The sequence below is a fragment of the Typopeltis vanoorti genome, chromosome 9, assembly GCF_054136105.1.
Source record: "Typopeltis vanoorti isolate ZY-2024b chromosome 9, IOZ_Tvanoo_1.0, whole genome shotgun sequence".
NCBI lineage: Eukaryota > Metazoa > Arthropoda > Arachnida > Uropygi > Thelyphonidae > Typopeltis > Typopeltis vanoorti.
This window is the reverse complement of record NC_143557.1, coordinates 110,051,990-110,073,056: the sequence shown is the minus strand read 5'-3', so window position 1 is coordinate 110,073,056 and position 21,067 is coordinate 110,051,990. Positions and strand designations below refer to the sequence as shown.

General features: G+C 38.5%; 1 protein-coding gene across 1 annotated transcript in view; it reads right to left on the bottom strand.

The window, feature by feature from the left end:
- pch2 (pachytene checkpoint 2 protein) overlaps window positions 1–20,698 on the bottom strand; it is a 272,348-nt gene extending 251,650 nt beyond the window's left edge. The window contains exon 1 of the mRNA XM_090398476.1: window positions 20,502–20,698. Within this exon, the coding sequence (XP_090254602.1) occupies window positions 20,502–20,698 (197 nt within the window). The remainder of the gene's footprint in view (window positions 1–20,501) is intronic.
- Between the last annotated feature and the right edge of the window lie 369 nt (window positions 20,699–21,067).

The window sequence follows — 21,067 nt, the reverse complement described above, 5'->3', positions numbered from 1 at the left end:
TCAGTCCCAGCTTTATGTGAAGTGGGGGTAAAGGGATTTTTTCCCGAGCAACCAAAGTTTCGTGTAACACATTTTTACATGCGACTCTTTGTGGCCATTCCTTCTTGATCCAATGTTGCTCTCAATCTCAGCTGTCCCATTCGCAAAAAAAAGCACGGGTATTTGGTGTATCCTCTGTATGCACCTTTCTTGGGTGAATTTTTGTAACTTCTTGAAGCCATTACAAACACCACTTAAAACACAGTTACTGTATATTATCGCGTATAATGTGAAAAATTTATGGCAAAAAATACTACTTAAAGTTAGGAGTTCGCATTATATACGGATCTTAAAAAATATAAGATCTTATTAGACTTGCACACAGAATATATACTACCTAATGCCTATGCAACCAAATCTACTTGACCCACTTGCATTCGGCGACCGAGCGCACATCGTATCTGTGCATAAAGCCAGTAATGTAAGTAGTGCTAATATTCCGCCCCCTTGGCGGGATATTAGCACAGTTAGGTATATCAGTTTAACCACAGTTCATTTTAAATATTATTCGTTAAACAAACCTAGCCTGAAAATAAGCCAACAGAAACGTAAACGTTCATCTTTTGAAGCAAGATTTAAATTGCGTGTCGTGCAGTTTGCAGAAGAACATAATAACAGTGTTGCTATGAGAGAATTTGGTGTAGCAGAGAGTAATATTAGACTTTGGCGTAAGCATAAAGACAGTCTTGAAAAAATCCCCAAAACATCCTTTCCAGAACTCGAAAAAGAGCTAAATGAATGGATTTTGATGCAACGACAAGATGGCATTATAGTAACAAGAAATGCAATTCATTTTCGAGCATTACAACTCAAGAATGGTAAATTCAAGGACACACCAGGTATTTCATCTTTTCTTGCTTCGCCTGGGTGGTGCAACAGATTTATGAAATGCAAAGCATTAACATTACGACACCGAACAAAAATTGCGCAGAAGTTACCAAAGCAGCTTGAAGAAAAAGTGGAGTCCTTCCTTCCATAAATTTATCATAAAATTATGGAAGTGTCACGGATATGAACGTTCCCAAATTGGCAATATGGATGAGACGCCCATGTACTTTGATATGCATGGGAATCGAACAGTAAACTCAGTTGGTGAAAAGGGTCTCCGCATAAACAACGGGACATGAAAAAACGCATTTTACCGTTGTTCTAGCATGCATGGCAGACGGAACCAAATTAAAGCCGACAGTGATATTTAAAAAGAAGAAAATTCCAAAGCATGTGAAATTTCCACCAGGTGTCATTGTTCGCGCCAATCAGAAAGGTTGGATGGATTAAGGTGCAATCCATCCAACCTTTCTGATCGAGGTGTAATGGATTAATTGTAGCTGGATCGAGTATGGAACATACGTCCATGTAGCTTGTTACGTCAACAAAGCATGCTAGTCTGCAATATGTTCCGGGCTCATTTAATGAAGGCAAGCAAAGAGAAAGCACATTAGCTACATACAGACCTAGCAGTCATACCAAGTGGTCTAACTTCCGTTTTGCAACCGCTTGATGTCAGCTTGATTAAGCTGTTTAAAGATCACTTACGTGAAAAATGGAGAGAATGGATGTCATCTGGTTTGGTGAAGATGACAAAGGGTGGGAATTTTCAGAAGCCTGAGAATACCCTAGTCACCAGTTGGGCTAAAGAAGCATGGGATTCGATATCATCTGAAATGATTCAACGCTCATTTCTTAAATATGGAATAAGTAACTCAATGGTTGGATCCAAAGATGACGTCATATATGAAAGCAAGGATGACACACGAAAAAATGGAGAGCATGGTGATGATGACGCAATGCCTATAGATGAATTTATAAATGAAATGTTTGATCACTCAAAAGATGAAGAAGAATTTAAAGGATTTTGACATTTTGTTTTAAAATAAATATTTCTTTCATTAATTCGTATTGTATTATTTATAATGTTATGGAACAAGATTAACAGATCGCATTACACGTGGACATGGCATTTTAGGGCTAGTTTTCAAACGAAATTTCTAGTTCGCATTATACGCGAAAATATACAGTAAACGAATTTTAACGAATAACATCAACACTATTACACGACACTAAGTAAAAACATTAAAAAAAACGCAAACATATTAAATTAAATCCTCACACTAACTTAGAAAATATGCCACCTTTCACAAATATGATAACCATAGTAGTCAATGACTAAAGTTCAACTAAAAAATCACACAAGAAAATGTGTCTGTGACAACAGGAATGTCATCCATTATCTCGGCAAATCAGATTCAAAGTACCCACCTGCACTTTTATCTGCATTCCTCTCTCCCTCTCCCATCTTAAAAATGAGAAATTTCTTTTTTACCATAAAAAGACACTTCAAGAAAGCACTTATACAACTAATTAGCTGTAAATAAAGGAGAATGAAAATAAATACCAATGCACTGGATTTAAATCCAAATACTACTAATAAAAATGATAAAATTAGAAATTGGATAAAATTGGTGGGTGAGAGAATTTTTTTACTATTTTTTCTGAACTCAGCACCTAAAAATCTATAAGTACGATTTATTACTTCTCAGACAACTTTTCCATCGCAGGCCTGTGAAATTTTATAGCAAAATTAGAACAGGACTGCACATTAAACAGACCTAATACATATAGAATCCTCAAACAAACGATTGACGATTTAAAAGGAAGATCAAAATCTGATACGATCGAACTAGAAACTTGGCAGGAATATTTCCAGAAGCTATGTCATGATAACTCCTTGATACAAGAGTCTTCCCCGAAATATAACATCGATAATATAGATGAGTTTACATACGAAGAACTACAAAATACCCTTAAACAAAGAACAGGCAAGTCACCAGGAGAAGATAATATAAATACAGAACTTATTAAATTTGCAGGTAAAGAATTTAACATCAGATTTTTAAAATTTATAAACCAAATATACAAAGAGAGAAAATCCCCAAAAAGTTGGGGTAGAGCTCTAGTGATAACAATTTATAAAAGGTCTAAAAACAGATTTCAATAACTATCATGGCATCAGCCTCCTCGATACAGGATACAAAATTTATGCAAAAATGTTAACAAACAAATTATTATCCTATATAGAATCACAGTTGAGAGAAGAACAGAATGGATTCCATAAGGGAAGATCCTGTATAGACCCAGATTTTGTCCTAAAAATAATTATAGAAAAACAGAGAGAATACAATATTGAAACACACATAGCTTTCATCGATTATATAAAAGCATTTGACAAAATCTTGAGAAATAAACTATGGAAAACTTTTAAGGAATATCATATTCCAAACCAACTATACAATGCTATATTAAATATATACCATAATAATGAAATAGCAATAAGGAAAAATGATATCATATCCACTTGGAAAGCACTAAATAGAGGAGTCCATCAAGGCTGTCCTTTATCACCCATATTATTCAATATATATATATATATATATGGACAATATTATTTAAAAATGGAGAGAAGTAAATACATGTGGCTTCCAAATCAATCGACATACAAAAATAGACACATTACTCTTTGCTGATGATCAGATCATCTTTGGAAAGACTGAAGTTGAACTGCAGAAATCAATTTATAATTTAAATAATATTATACAACAATATGGCCTAGAAATGTCAACGGAGAAAGCTAAAGTCCTGACTTTTTATGGAAATAACCCTGTCAGAAGTAAAATAGTAATAAATAAAATAATTGAGTAAGTTAACAATTTAAATACCTAGACTGTAAATTATCTTACATAAATGAATTAGATATTGATTTTAAGATGACAAACTAAATACAGAAACACACAAGATTCAGTCTACAAAACAATAGCCAAACAAGATCTCATTACTATATGAAGTGAGATCTGGACCTTCGGAGAAAGAGATATATAGAGAATTCAGGTAGCAGAAATGAAATTTAGGAAAACAGAAAAACTCACTCTATTAGATTAAAAAAAAGAAAGAAAGAAAGAAATAGTTAAATAATCAAATATCTCAAAATCAATCCCATAACAGACTCGATGATTAAACATAGGGAAAACTGGGTAGAAAATATGGCAAGAATGCAGAGAGAAAGATTACCAAAAAAAATGTTAACATATAATCCTACACGAACAAGGAGTAGGTGACGACCAAGAAGATGGACTGAGTCTTGAACAGGCCACATGGCCTAGAACAGGGTTCCCAAACTGTGTTACGAGGAAGGTGAATAAGTGTTCTGCGAGAAGTTCTACTGGAATTTGACAATTTAGTTTTCTAAGCATTTTTCATGAATATGTCAAAAAGCTCAGACTCAAAATACCTAATATCTGGGTAGCAAATGTTAGTGACCAAGCCATGTATTTTTAAATGTGGAAGTATTCATGAATTATCGTTAATTTTTACATATCGAAACCTTTCAACATTTGGGAAAGGGAATACCGCTGTTTATGACAGGCCATAAAAATTGCCTGCATGTGGATTATAGGATTATAACAATGGGCGGCGTATCCTCTCTTCTCAAAATTGAAGGAAATGACATCTGTGTAGCAAATGTCAGTGACCAAGCAGCATATTTTTAAACATAGAAATATTCATGAATTATCGTTAATTTTCACACATCGAAATCTTTCAACAATCCAGAAAGAGAATACCACTGTTTATGACCGGTCATAAAAATTGCTTGCAAGCTGATTACAACAATGGGTGATGTATCCTCTGTTCTCAAAACTGAAAGAAATAACATCTGCATTGCAAATGTTAGTGACCAATCAGCAAGGAAGTATAAAGAAAAATTTTCTACCAAAATTGAAGATCAAGGTAATCTGTATCTGGTTCTCAAATCTAGTAATACTGAATACTTTCTTCGCAAGTTCGTATTGTAGGGTGAAAGTTTCGAAACCGTAGTACCATGATTTTTTAAAAGTAATAGGCCTGCAGATTTAAATTTTAATATGAATAAGAGACAAGGGACTTTGTTTAATTTTGGTATTAAGAAATCTCTTATTGAAGGTGTTTGTGACACAACAAATAGTGATTCATCCACCTCCAGCCTACAAAGCAATCTCCAGTATGTACAAAAGGAGGAGAAAAAGTCTGCATTCACTCGTAAGTACTTATAATAATATTAATTTTTGGTGACAGAATGGGATATGTCAATGAAAATCAGCACAAATTAATTTAATGATGTTTAATTAATTATTAATTCATAAAAAAATCAGCTAAATTAACAATTAATTATTAATTAATATATTACAAAATAACCAAGGTGTACCATGAAAATTTCAGGATTTGTGAAGTGTTCCATCATAGGAAAAGTTTGGAAAAAGCTGGCCTAGAAGAACCTGGAAAGGAAGACGACGACGATGTACACATCCAGTGTAAACAAGATGGATCCATTTCCATTTCTGTTTACCGAAAACCAACTTTTTCAGGTTGTTATATCCATAATATATCAGCTCACCATCCATCTCAAAACTATGGCATCATCATTTAGTATAAGATTATGTATAATATGCCTAAGTTAGTAAATACCACTAGTAATTACCACGTCGCCAACATCCTTGCCCAGTCTTCATCCCCAAAAAGTAATTTATCGTCCTCCCAACACACTGCTCTGATGAAATTACGAAAAGAAAAAAGTATCGTCATCACCAGAGCTGATAAGGGTAATGCCACAGTCGTTTTTAATGCCACGGAATACAATCGAAAAATGGAGATTATCCTCCGAGATCGCTCTACCCAAACCCCCCTAGAACACGACCTCCCAAAAAAAATACAAGTTAAAAAACTTACTTAAAAGTGTCTTCCTGGCCCCCAGAAATCACGAAAAAACGTTTTTCCTTCTGACATCTCAGATCTCTTTTCCTTGGCCATCTAGTCCGGGTATTTTTCTTGGAAGAAAAAAATCTACAAGCAGATAGAGGGAACCGTCATGGGTCCCCCCCCATCACCAATTTTTATATGGAAGATTTTGAAAAACGAGCTATAGACTCAGCTCCTCTCAAACCTTCTATCTGGCTAAGACATGTAGATGATGTGTTCTCTATTTGGCCTCATGGAGCAGACACATTAGACTATTTCCTCAGTCACCTCAACAGCCTATATCCAAGAATCCAGTTCACGATGGAAAGGGGAAAGAACAATTGTTTACCCTTCCCAGACACCTTAGTTACACGCCTTCCCAACGGTACACTTTCCTTCAGGGTATATAGAAATCCCACGCACACAGGCAGATACATTCACAAACTCTCCCACCACCACCCTGCTCAACAATATGGCATTATTAAAACTCTTACTAGAGCCCACAATCTTTGTTCCAGTGGAACCACCCTTACAACTGAGCTTGACCATGTACACAACACTTTCCTCTCCAATGGCTACAGCGATCACAGCATTAAAAAAATAATCAGGTCTTCGCCCATTCCCCGGTCTTCTCTTCAAAAAGAGTTTAGAAATGCCGTCACCATACCTTACATCCATGCCACATCTGAAAAAATAACCAAGATTTTAAAAAAGTATAGCCTACACACAGCATTTAAGCCCCACCGCAAACTTGATACCCTTATCCGCTCTACAAAAGATCAGCTCCCTCCTCTCTCTCCCCCAGTGTCTGGAGTCTATAAAGTACCCTGTTCCTGTAAACTGGCATACTTTGGACAGACAGGCAGATCAGCTACTATCTGCCTGGAGGAACATAAGTCATACATCTGCAACCACGACTATGGCCAGTGAGGCCTGGCTGACCATGTCTTGGATACAACCCACAGGATCTCATGGAAAAAACCACCATGCTCCGCAACAGCAAATTCAAAAGAGAGAGAGAGAGACTATTCTTAGAATCAGCAGCAGCACTCAGGAATCAACCAAATCTTAACAAATATGGCTGCATTGAGCATCTTAAGATTTGGGAAACGCTTATCACCAGATGTCCCACATTACATTCCAGGCAACCTACAACTGCCCTTAGAGGGCATTCCACCTAGATAGGACTTTAGTGTCACCAACATGGTTGGGCTTAGTATTGTTTGTTATTTGTATTTATGTTACATTAGTTTTTTGTAATCCCTGAAGATGTCTCATTGACTGAGACGAAATATAGGAAGAATTAAATTCTGTTTTAATCCTTTCTGAGTACTGTATATAATCCATTAAGCCTCCAACATGATACCACTAGTAACAAAAAAAAAAGGAGATAGTATAAAGAGTCAGGATAGCAGTGGGCCTAAGGGGCTTTTGCACTTTATGTACACTAATGCCAGAAGCATTTGGAACAAGCAGAAGGAATTTTTGGCATTGGTTGATTCATCCTAGCCAAAGGTTATTGGCATTAGTGAGACACTGCTAACAGATGATGATATACAGTAGTCAGTGGGAGAGTATTTGGGGTACATTGAAGGAGCCCTCCTCGTAGATTGTGTTATATACAAAAGCGATCACCCAGAAATCACAATCGGGCATACCCTGGACAACGTTGAAACTCAACGTTGGCTAATCCTTCAGCTACCGGAACAATCATGCGAACTATAAATCAGCCTTCTTCAAGGCCAGCTTTTAAGACGACTTCAATAAATATTGAAGGGCTGTCATCCGAAAAGGAAGTTTTATTAGCAGACGTGTGATACATGCAAATGTGATGTTTTAGTTATCCAGGAGACACATCGAGGGGTAAACAGCAGTAGACCAAAAATTCATGGCATGAAATTAGTAGCTGAGAGACCACATGAGCAATACGGTAGTGTTATATTTGCTAAACCAGACTTGGGTATTAAATCTATACATATGACATCCCATAATAATATAGAGATATTAACCATCGAGATCAAGTCCTGCACAATCACATCGGTATATAAGCCACCTAATAAAGATTTCGTCTTCAAAGAACTTGCCAACTTTAATGTCCAGAAGGTTAAAATAATACTCGGAGACTTTAATTGTCAGAGTTTAACATGGGGCTACAAAATGACTGACAGGAATGGTGCTGAGCTGGAAAATTGGGCTGAGAGAGAGGGACTGAAGCGTATCCACGATCCCAAGTTAAGACCATCATTCAATAGTGGAAGGTGGAGAAGAGGATATAATCCAGATAACATCTTTATCAGTGAACAAGTAGCCGTGCAAGCGACGAAGATAGTAGAAGAGCCGATACCAAGAACTCAGCACAGACCTGTTACTTGTGAAGTCAGAGCCGTTATCAATCCAGAGATAGTACCTTTTAAGCAACGGTTTAATTTGAAAAAAGCAAGATGGGATGGATTTGCGAAGGAACTCGATCAGACAGTAAACACTCTTGAAGCAGATCCAAGTAACTATGAAAAGTTTGTGAATACCATCAAAATAGTATCTCGGCGGCACATGCCACAAGGGTGCAGAACTCAATATATCGCTGGGCTTAATGAAAACCAGATGGAACAACTAAAAGAATATAAAATCAGATATAACAAGGATCCTTTCACTGTAGACATAATTGAGGCAGGCGAAAAACTGATGGACAAACTCACGGATGGTAGAAAGAGGAGATGGATGAAGCTACTGCAGGATTTGGATATGAAACAGAACAGCAGACGAGCATGGAAACTGGTGAAGAATTTTAAGCAACGACCCAACTAAAACTCCAGTTTATGTAACAGAGGTCACGCCAAACCAGATCGCTCACCAGCTATTATTGAATGGCAGCACAGATAAGAAGATACTGAAAACCAATCTTATGCGCATTAAAGAAGCTAAGACTAATTCATTAGCCTCTCTGTTCTCCGAAGAAGAACTAAGAAAAGCTATATGTCATCTGAAAGAGAATAGAGCTGCTGGCCCGGATGACATTCGGACAGAACAGATAAAGCGTTTCGGTCTGGTAACCATCCAATGGCTGGTGAAATTGATGAATAGGTGTTTAGAATCTCTTCAGTTGCCCAAATTATGGAGGAAAACTCAAAGAATTACAGAGTCGAAGAATTTTCGCCCGTTTCTCTTCTATGCCATATGTATAAAGTTTTTGAACGAATGATTCTGGAAAGAATAGCAGCAAACATTAATGAGAAACTAATACCCGAGCAAGCCGGTTTCCGTCCCGGAAAGTCCTGCTGTGGCCAAATTCTGAATCTCATGCAGCACATTGAAGATGGTTAAGAGAAGAAGCTTGTGACTGGAGCAGCTTTTATCGATCTTTCAGCAGCATATGACACCGTTAATCACAAGAAACTGTTGGTCAAGCTGTACCAAATAACGAAAGATTTTCACCTCATGAATGTAGTTAAAATCATGCTCCAGAATCAACGATTCTGCATAACTTTGCAAGGAAAGAAGAGCAGATGGAGAAATCAGAAGAATGGTTTACCTCAAGGAAGCATATTGGCCCCAATGCTCTACAATATTAATAACGATCAGCCAACCCACCCAAAAGTGAGGAGGTTTATCTATGCCGACGACACAGTTATATGCAGTCAAGCAAGGAATTTTGAAGAAGTTGAGAAGAGGTTGACAGAAGCCTTAGAAATACTCTCCAATTACTATGAGACCAATTGCCCAAAGCCTAACCCAAACAAGATTCAGGTAGCACTTTCCATCTGCGCAACAGGGAAGCAAAACGCCAGTTAAACATTGTCTGGAGAGGAAAATGTCTCAAACACTGCAGCAATCCCAAATATCTTGGAGTTAAGCTGGATCGTACCTTGTCGTATAAGGTACATTGCCAGGAACTAAAAGGAAAAATCTATGCAAGAAATAACATCATAAGAAAAATGACCAGCACAACGTGAGGAGCTCAACCAGAGGTACTTCGCTCGATGACTTTGGCATTGTGTTTTGCTGCAGGGAAGTATGCTGCCCCAGTGTGGGTGGCATCCGTCCATGCGAAACACGTGGATGTGGCTTTAAATGATGCCATTAGTCATAACCGGATGCCTAAGACCAACCCCAGTCAACAAGCTGTATCCCTTAGTAGGCATAACGCCACCAGGCATGAGACGTCAAGTGGCCAGTGAGATGGAGAAAAAAACCAGATGATGGACAAAAGACATCCAATGTATGGCCATATCATCACGGCTTCTCGACTCAAATCGAGGCATAGTTTTATGCAAAGAACTAAACCATTGATCCATAAACCTGAGGAGCGATGCCTTGTTCTATGGAGGGAATCGGTTCAACTTCAAGAAGCCCCCATAATTAAGGAAGAATTAACCAAGGGAAATCACCTACCCTATAGCACCTGGAGGACTCTGAACCGTCTTAGAGTGGGAGTGTCCAGATGCAGAAGTAACCTGATGAAATGGGGTTATGCAGATGATGACAGCTGTGACTGCAGAGACGCCCAAACTGACGAACATGTTTTATGTTGCCCAGATCTAATCGATGTGTGCTCCACGGATGACATTCTGATGGTCAATGACAAGGCGATACAAGCCGCTGTTTTTTGGATGGAGAGGATATGATTGGTGTTCTGGACTCGGAAAGTAAGTAGGTAAGTGGGAGAGAATGTGAAAGATGTGTGTTCAGGGAGGACAGAGAGAGAGAGAGAAGAAGAGAGGGAGGAGTGTTATTGATGAAAGCCAATGAACTGCAACCAAAAAGAGAAGTTCTTCTGCAGAACTTCTACTAGTGTCAGATTGAGGCCAGCAGAACAAAATATACAGTTGGATGCTGCTATACACAGGGGATGGAAAAGATGGAGATAGTATGCATCTGCAAATAGACAATGATTGGAGGACAGGTATTTGTTATGGGTGATTTCAACTATGGGAACATAGACTGGAAGGAGGATAGGACACATAGGAGGAAGGAGATGGAATTTATGCAGTTACTAAGGGAAAATTTTACTTGAAGAGTGGTGAATGAGTGGAATAAGCTTCCAGAGTCTGTTGTGGGTGCTACGACCGTGAATGAGTTCAAGGCAAGATATGATAGATACTGTATGAATGTTGAATAGTTGTTCCAGACATGATGTTAGGGCCTCCCTCCATGAGTCTGTCGACTCCTTGGAGTTTCCCAGAACAATAATAATAATAATAATAAAATTACCTGAGACAGCATGTGATGGAATATACTAGGAGTTCAAGAGTTCTTGATCTAGCAATTGCATCTGAGCATTTGCCTATAGACGGAATGAGAGAGGGATATGGAAGTGCTAGAAGTGGAGAAAATGGAAACAGGAGAGAGGGAATGAGAGATGTATAGGAGTGCTAGAAGAGGAGAGAATGGAAACAGTAGTAGGAGAGAGAGGTATGGGAATGCTAGAAGAGAGAATAGCAGTAGAGGAGAGAGAATAAGAGAGACCTATGGGAATGAAAGAAGAGGAGAGAGGGAATGGTAAGAGGTATAATGTATGTCGACTCAATGATCCGTGGTGTTCAAGATAGGATGTGTGAAGAGTGTTTGCCAGGAGGAACAACAGAAAGGGTGGCTATGGCAATTAAGAGAGGTGAAAGGGTGGATGAGATGATTGTGATGGTAGGAACAAATGACTTGAGTGGTAATGTAAGTCAGGCAGCGAGAGATATGAGATTTTTGCTTGAGGCTGTACGGAAGAAGACAGAGAGAGGAAAAATAGTGTGCGTGTTACCTAGGTATGATAATGACGAGCTGAGCAGAAGAGCAGTAATATTGAATGACATAATAGCTAGAATGTGTGACAAGAGAGGACTGGTATATGTGGATGCTTGGAGTGCGTTTGAGGAAAGAGAGGAATTGTATGTGAGAGACCGCTACATTTGAATGAGGAAGGACGTAGGCATCTGGAAAGATTGCTGTTCTGAATGAGTCAGTGTGTCCCAGGGAGGATGATAGCAGGGGTGGCCTCTTGTGGGAATGGATACTTGGGAGAAGGGAGATGACATCAGGTAACACTGAGCCCGGTGGAGTCTAGAGGGGATAATGCAGGGTATAGAAACAATGGCATTTATATGCTTTATACTAATGCCAGGAGTATCAGGAATAAGGGAGAGGAATTGGTGGCGCAGATAGCATCAGCCTGGCCAAAAATTATTGGGATCACTGAGACGTGGTTGACAGAAGAGGATATAATAACAGGAATAGAAATCGCTGGGTACAGCATTTTTCGGCAGGATAGGAGGGGAAAGCGTGGTGGTAGGGTACTGCTTATGATAAGTGACAACCTATGTCCTCTAAGAGTGGAGGCTTTGGAAGGCAGTGAGACAAATGATTTTGAGAGCATATGGTGTAAGGTAGCGGTGGGCAAGACAGGATATTTAGTGGGGTGTTGCTACAAACCCAGGAACACAGAGGATGGGGACCAGGAGATGTTTAGACAGTTGAGTTTGGCAAGTGCAAGAAGCATGATTGTTATGGGACATTTTAACTACAGTAGTATAAATTGGAGAGAGGAAGATGCATGTAGCAATAGGGAAATGGAATTTCTAGAATTCTTGAGGGACAAATGTCTTAGGCAACATGTAACAGAGGGAACAAGAAGTTCAAGAGTTTTGGATTTGGTTATAGCATCAGAAGAGTTGATAATAACTGAGAGACATCTCTCCCACCAGTTGGAGAGAGTGACCATATGGTTTTGACTTGGAAAATGAATAGACATGCAGGAGTATCAAAGAGACAAGAACTTATGTGGAATTATAAAGCAGGTGATTATAATAGTCTTAGACGTCAACTTCGGGAAGTTTCATGGAGGGAGGAATTGGAAGGCCGGGATATCATTAGTGCGTGGGAAATTGTGAAAGAATATTTGTTAGCAGCAATGGTAAGTTGTATACCACGAGTGAAGAAGAGGACACAATTTGGAGTAAAGTGGATGACAAAGAATATTAAACAGGAATTGCATGCGAAAAAGAGGCTATGGAAGAGATATAAGGAGATAGGTGAAGAGATGCATGAGGAATATAAGACACAGGCCAGAAGAGTGACTAGTATGGTAAGGAAAGCGAAACTGGAATATGAGAGGAGGTTGGCCCTAAGATCCAAAGAAAATCCTAGGGAATTTTTTAGCTATGTGGCCAGTAAGAGGAGAAATGACTGTGGAAGAATGATATTGTGGGATAAAAATGGGAATAGTGACTGATGCAGAGGACATAGTGGAATTGTTCAATGAACACTTTATTGGAGTATTTCATCCTAGGAGTCAGTTTTAATGCTAGAGGTAGGGCAGGTTCGAGGTTTAAAGGTACAGGAGGAGAGTGTGTTTCAGATACTGAGTACTCTGGATGGTGTTTCACCACGAGTTTTGAGAGAATGTGCTAGGGAACTGACAGTACCTTTAACCTGGCTGCGAGAAAGGTGCCCAGGGAATGGAAGGAAGGTAAGATAGTGCCATTGCATAAGGGTGGTAACAGACTGGAAGTGTCTAATTATAGGCCAGTTTGTGTGTCATCAGTAGTTAAGATCTTGGAGAAAGTAGTGAGGGACCATATACAGCATTGGGCAGATGAGGGTAATGTTATCTGTGAGAGTCGACATGGATTTGTGAAAGGGTGCTCTTGTTTTAGCAATATGCTAGCCTTTTATAATAAAGTTACAAGAACATTAGATGAGGGAAAGGCATATACTGCAATTTTCTTAGACTTAGTGAAGGCATGTGACAGGGTGCCACATGATAAGCTGATATTTAAGTTGCAGCACATGGGTCTGGATGTCAGATTGGTCAACTGGATTCAGGATTGGTTGTCTGATAGGTATCAGAGAGTTGTGTATGGTGGAGCAGTTTCAAGGAGGCAGAGGGTTACAAGTGGGGTCCCACAGGGCTCAGTACTAGGACCTATATTATTTAACCTTTATATCGATGACATTGCCAGTGGATTGCAAAGGGATATTCAGTTGTTTGCGGATGATGCGAAGCTGGGAAGGATTATTAGTAATAGTGCAGATGTGGTAGCCCTGCTAGAGGATTTGAATAAGCTAGTTAGATGGGCAAATGAATGGGGGTGTCAGTTTAATGCAGCAAAATGTAAGGTCTTGAGGTTTGGGAAACATCGATGGGATGCTGCATACTCTATGGGAGGAGTTATACTGGAGGAAGTAGGGGAGACAAGAGATCTTGGATTGATGACTGATAGAAACCTGAAATTCAGGGGACATATTACAAAAGGTAGTGAAGGTAACACAGAGGATTGCTGCAATAATGAGAAGGACACTGACCTGCAGAGATAAAAGGGTTATCATTCTGTTGCATAGGTCTCTGATCAGACCACACTTAGACTATTGTTCTCAGATTTGGTCCCCGGGATTTGAAAGGGATAAATTAACTGTGGAAAGGGTACAAAGACAGATGACAAAGATGGTTTCAGGACTGCACAATTTAGGTTATGAGGATCGGCTGAGGGAATGTGGACTGCAGAGTTTGGTGGATAGAAGAAGGAGAGGTGATATGATTGAGACTTTTAAACTGTTGAGAGGTGGTTACAGGGTTGACACTGGGGAGTTCTTTCGCTTGGTTGAACAGTGGAAAGGAGTGATGACAAGAGGCCATCCCTGGAAGTTAAGAAAGGAAACTGTGAGCAAGAGGGTGAGGAGTGGTTTCTTTGCATGGAGGGTGGTTGAACCATGGAATGCATTGCCTGATGGAGTGGTGAGAGCGAGAACGGTCAATGAGTTTAAGGAGAGGTATGATAGACTTTGTGTTTCTTAGGGGGGAACTTCCTCTCGATGAGTCTTTTGACTCCATGGAGGCCTGAATAATAATAATAACAACAAATATGACGCGTTGCCACCAGTTGGTGAGAGTGATCATATGGTCTTGAAATCATATGGTGGCTAAATTTGTGGAATTTTCAGTTCAGAGTATATGTAGAATTACAGGACTGGTAAGTATGACAAGCTCAGGAGTTTGCTTGGATCAGTGCCACGGCATGTAAAACTGCAAGGGCTGGATGTCAATAGTGCATAGGAAGTGGTAAAGGAGTGTTTGAAGGAGGTTATGGCAGATTGCATACCTAGAATCAAGAGAGTAAATCAAGTGGGAGTTAAATGGATGAATATCATCATTAAGCTGAAGATGAAAAAAAAAATTTGTGGAGAGAATTTAAGGAGAAAGGTGACTTGCAGCCCAAGGCACAGGCCAGAAGTGTAGCTGGTGTCGTAAAAAAGGCAAAAGCAGATTATGAAAGGAAGTTAGCAATGCAAGCTAAAGAGAATCCCAAATAGTTCTTTTGATATGCAGCAAGTAAAAGAAATCATGTATATGGCAAAATGATTTTAAGGAATGCCGATGGGAGGGAGGTAACTGAATCAGTTAAAATAGTAGAATTACTAAGTGAACACTTTGCAAGAGTATATCATCCAAGTGGTGATACTGCAGCAAAAGGCTTGTACGGGAACTGAGGTAAATGAAAAGGAGGTGCATAGCATATTACAGAACCTTAATGTGAATACAGTTGTGGATTGGATGGTATACCAGCTCGAGTTTTATGTGAAGCAGCAAGGGAATTGTCAGTGCCTTGACCATATTGTTTAATCAAAGTCTCCTGTGTGGTTGAACAGCACACATGCTTCTCTTGTCGATGTCCAGCTGAATCAAACTATGAGGTTAATCTCAATTCTCTAAGATCTACTCCTGGCTACTGGCTCCCAACTCTCAGCAATATAGCCCCACCCTCACTTCGCACGATCCAAGCCTTAAGAGCAAATTATGGGCAAAACTAATTGGAAACAATTCCATGCCTATCCAACAAGACATTTCCTTCCATACCTCACAAAGACTGAAATCCAAGCACCCTGCCTGGAGGAGTGCAATAGAAATGAATGACCAGTTCATTTGTATTACACTTTGATCTGTGCAAGTCATGGAGAGAGAGAGAGAGTATTGGCTTCAACCTACCTCCAATCTTCAAATTCCTATTACAAATCCAACATTCTCGTCTGGAGGGTTTCGATCTCCCTAGAAATGTATGGACAACTTTAAATAGGGTCAGAACAAGCCACGGGAGATGTAAACATCGCCTGCATAAATGGAAATGGTCCGATACCCCAAACTGTGAATGCAGAAGTGGGATTCAGACTATTAACCACAGTGAGTGCCCTATTTACTCATCCTCAGGCACTACAGAGGACTTTTTTAAACTGACCCCCCCCACCAAATCCCTGGAGTGGATATGAGATTTAAGGATTAATCTCCGATTCTTAATTTTAATTATTTTAACCTATTGTACCCCTTTTAATATAATTTTTACAATTGTTTTTATGCAATATGTATGTAATATCTTGAAACCTGTACATCACATGCTAAATAAATAAAATAAAGATTTAAGTCTCAGCTCTGGGTTAGTCCTGAGGGGATGGAAAGAGGAAAAAATAGTTCCAATGCATAAATGAGGCTCCAAGACTAATGTAGCAAATTTCCAATGGCACAGCATATAAAGAGTCCGCGCGATTAGCCTAGTGGCTTTGCGCTTCGCAACCATATGCCTGGGGAAGGAGTGTCCTAGGTTCAATTCCCGTCGAAGACGTGAGGAGCTGAAGGATCTTCCTCAGCCATAGCCAAGTTAGCCGGTCTTGGGCGCGGACAGTAAGGTTTTTTCCGCCAGTTTATCTGGTGTTTTTCATCCCGCAAGCAGGCGAACCGGCCCTGTGAACACACAGGGATACAGCCAAGAATATCTTGAGGCATAGGAGTGACCATTCTATCCTCATATTTCAGATACGAAATCCAAGCATGCTTGGAAGGTTGTGGGCCTTAAAAGGCCTGTTAAAGCCATTGGGATAGACAGCATATAAAGAGTTGCTGTCAAAATATTGGAGAAGTTGGTCAAGAGCAAAATACAGGAATAGATAAATGGAAATGGGATACTGTATGGAGGGGGGGGGCAACATGGTTTTGTGAAAGGTAGGTCATGCCTCAGTGACTTGCTCACATTTTATAATACAGTGACAGCTGACAAAGGAAATGGGTTTACAAGGATAATACGGCTGGACTTTGTAAAGGCCTTTGACAGGATACCACATGGACTTCTAATCAGTAAACTGCAGCACATGGGGATGGATTTAAGGTTGGTGAAATGAATAGGTGGTGGTTGATGGTTTATTCAGGAGTAGAGTCCAAAAGAAGGTCTGTTCTTGAGCCACTGCTGTTTAATTTGTTCATTAACAATATATGAAAGGATCTGAGCGAAACTGTTCAGTTGTTTGCTGATGATGCAAAGTTAGGTAGAGCAATAGTTAATACAGATTTCAAAATTTTGCAGGGTGATTTGGATAGATTGGCAGACTGGGCAAAGGAAAACGAATGTTAGTTTAATGTGGCAAATTGTAAGGTTATGCATTTTTGGGTGAAAAGATTACCAGCTGTATACCATATTGATGGAACTGTACTCCAGGAAATTGACGAAGCCAGAGACTTGAGAGTGTTAGAGGATAGGAAGTTAAAGTTTGTGTGTGGGGGGGGGGGACACATAGTAAAAGTGGCTAAAGCAGTTCATCGGATCACTTGGTTACTCAAGAATACTTTGATGAGCAGAGACAACAGATTATTGTTCCTCTTTATCAAGCCTTGATAAGACCCCCATCTTGACTACTCCATGCAGATCTGGGTGCCAGGATTTCTTGGTGATGAGGAGGTGGAGAGGATCCAGGGGGTGACAGACCAAGATGGTAGTAGGCCTATAAAATGAAATATACGAGAACAGGTTGAAGATTTGTGGGTTACAGAAACTGGTTGATAGGAGGAAAAAGGGTAATATGACTGAGATATACAAATTACTGAAGGAATTTTAAAAGATTAATTCTGAGGAAATTTTTCAGAACAGGTTAGGTGGTGGGAGAACTAAGGGCAATCCATAGAAATTGAGTAAGGATGTAGTTAGCAAGGGTGTTAGAAGTAGGTTTTTTGCTTGGAGAGTAGTGAATGAATAGAATAGGTTGCTAGGTCTGTTGTGACTGCCATGACTGTGAACGAGTTCAAAGCAAAGTATGATAGTACTGCACAAATGTTGGATAGTTCTTGGCATGATGTTTGGGGCCTCCCTCAATTAGTCTAAAGAATTCTTGGAGTAGCCCATAATAATAACAAAATCTTTAGAATCCATATCCAAAGCACACAAGATTTATTCTTCTGAATAATCGCTAAAACAAGAATTGGAAATTATCAAAGAAACAGCCTTACTAAATGGATATAATCCAACAGCAACCCAAAAAATAATTAACCACTCTCCTACAAATCAACCTAAACAAGATGAAGCCCACAGGACTCCTATACCATATACTAAATGCATCTCTGAAGGTTTGGCAAAAATTATAAAAAATATGAACTCATTGCTACTTACAAACCCATCAACTAAATTCACAACTTGCTACCCTCTCCAAAAGACACTCTCACCAATGATGCTACCTGGCATATACAAAGTATCATTTTTGTGTAACTTGTCTTACTTTGTACAAACAAAAATCTATAAATAAATGCATCTCTGAATGTCAAGACCACATCCACCTTATCAAACCTCACAAATCTGGCCTTGCACAACATGGAATCAAAAACATTAAGCTACTACACAGATCCATATTATTATTATTATTTGACACCTCCAGGGAGTCCTAAGACTCATCAAGAGAGGGCACCTACTCTACAACTCTCCATCTCCACAACTCAACCTCATCTACTGTCCACCATCACCACTATTATTTTCACAAACATCCATGCCCACAGCAGGATTCGAACCTGCAGCCTTTTGGCTGGAGAGCAGATATGCTAACCACTGGGCCAACCAGCCGGTTTTATATACAAACATGAACGTTTAAAGCCTTACTTCATAGACTTAATCTTAATTAGAATGAATGTCTAACTATTCCAAAAGTTTGAAAAATTGTTATCCTCGATTGTATTAAATAATTTCATTTTAAATAAAATATTAAATAATTTCATTTTAAATAAAATATTAAATAATTTCATTTTAAATAAGTAATTAAATAACTTAATTTAATTCATTTTTATTTCAGCCCCATAGTTTTAATCCATTAACATGCAACTGTCTACATAGAGGGATTCCAATTTAAACTTCTGCACTACTGTTTTTTGAATTCATTGTTGTTCAACAGTTGTACTGATGATGTCTTATGATACATAAGGTGAAATATTTACATAATAAAAAAGTTATTTACTGTAGCATACATGTTATTCTATAGTTATGTATAATAATGATGATGATATGGGGCAGGAACTATACACATACACACACCTCTATAGTTTTGACATTTATTAATATTGCCTTTTTTTAAAAAAAATGGGAATGATCATAGCATTTTGCCAGTTTTCTGGTAGTGATTGCCCATTTAGGATCTTATTCATGAATTATAGTAGTTGTATCTGAAGTTGTCTCCAGAACATTTGAAAAGTTCCATATTGATACCATCTTCTCCTAGGCTTCTATGGTTCTTACACTGTTCAAGTGTTGACCTCTAAATCTTCAAGAATAAAGGAGAGTCTGTTGAATTATTTGCATATAATGGTTCTGAGAGTGGGTTGTTATCAATTGTCCATAATTCTTTATAGTATTTAAGGCAGTCCTCCAAAGGTATGGAAATAATCTTGATTGATTCTCTAAGAGAATTATTCATGTGTCGTATAAAGTTGTATGTTTACGTTCGAGGTCTATCCAGATTGTTTTATTGATTGGTAACAAAATTGTTCCATTGAACTTTATTCAGCCTGAGATTTCTCAGGCTGAATCTCCTAAAATATCGCAGAAATGATTTCCAGATATAGTTTTCTGTTATCGGAGTCAGATAACGAGCCATTTTTGAACCTAAGTTCACAGTTGTCTAATGGATGCTGGTGCTTTATCTATCTTGGAGGTACCATACTGATGTCACACAGAGATAGTAATTTGATTCAATTTCAAAACCTCAGAAGACTTACATTAAGAATGAATCTACCCATTTTATTATTTGCTATAGTATAGTCTAGAATAGATTTCGATTGTCTTGAAGATGTGGATTAATGGACATCTTTGTGTTGGAACATTGCATTCAGTATTCTTAGATTATTAATAGACAGAGATGTCAATTAATCTTTGGCTATTTCTATTTTTTACTAATTCTCCAAATATGAAAATCCATGATTTTGGATTTTCATGTTGCCTACACAATATGAATTATTTTTTTCTGTTATATTTTAGAATTTCTTTTATTATTTTGTTTATCTATTTTATTTTACTATTATATTTTGAGTTTCTGGTATATTTTGGATTTTCTCTCCAAAAAAACAAATTACCATCTTATGTCTTTATCCCATCACCATTCCTTCTTTTCCACTAGACTGCAAATTGCATTTTATCAACCTTTATTCATACTAAACGTGCTAGAGATGAGAAACTACCTTAGTCAACTGTTTATGGATCCTTTCCAATATCTCATTCTTTTGAAAACCAGCAATAAGCAACTAAACCTAAAACTACAGAATTATGGATAGTAAATGAAAGTAATTCACTCATCCTAATCTTATTTAATCCTACAATGGTATACCTACCTATTGTAAACTGACTAAACATGATGTGCTTAATTTTTTTTTTTTTTTTTTTTATGGTGGCTGCTTTATAACTAAATCAGATTATGCTTACCTCGCACGACTCTGTAAAACTTCAACATGGATAACTGGCTTCTGTGTGATTCCATTTATATAATTTCTATCGTGATCACCAGACACTGAACATGCTTTCATTTGTTCAACTCTACTATCACTTGGATTCGGCTTGTTTAAACTCTGCGACGGCGAGATTGCATATACATCTCCAGCATCTTCAAACTGTCCCGCCATGGATATAAAATATAAAAAAATACCAAAAGATAACGGCAAAAATAAACACCAGAGTTCGCATCACCATAAATATACTGTATTTGTTGGGTACTGTAACATTATTATTATTATTATTATTATTATTATTATTATTTGACACCTCCAGGGAGACCAAAAACTCATCGAGGGAGAGTGTGCCAACAGCATCGAACGATTCGTCCCCTTAGTGCCTTCTTGGTGAGAGAGAGGTGAGGAGGTGGAAGTGCAGGTGAGCAGAGGTTGTGCATCCCATGGTTTTTTTGAAAGTAACCAGAAAGCATGGCTTCCATTTGGATAGGAAGTGAGTTTTCTGTTATTGGTCTTTATGAAATTGGGTACTGTGTGGTCATT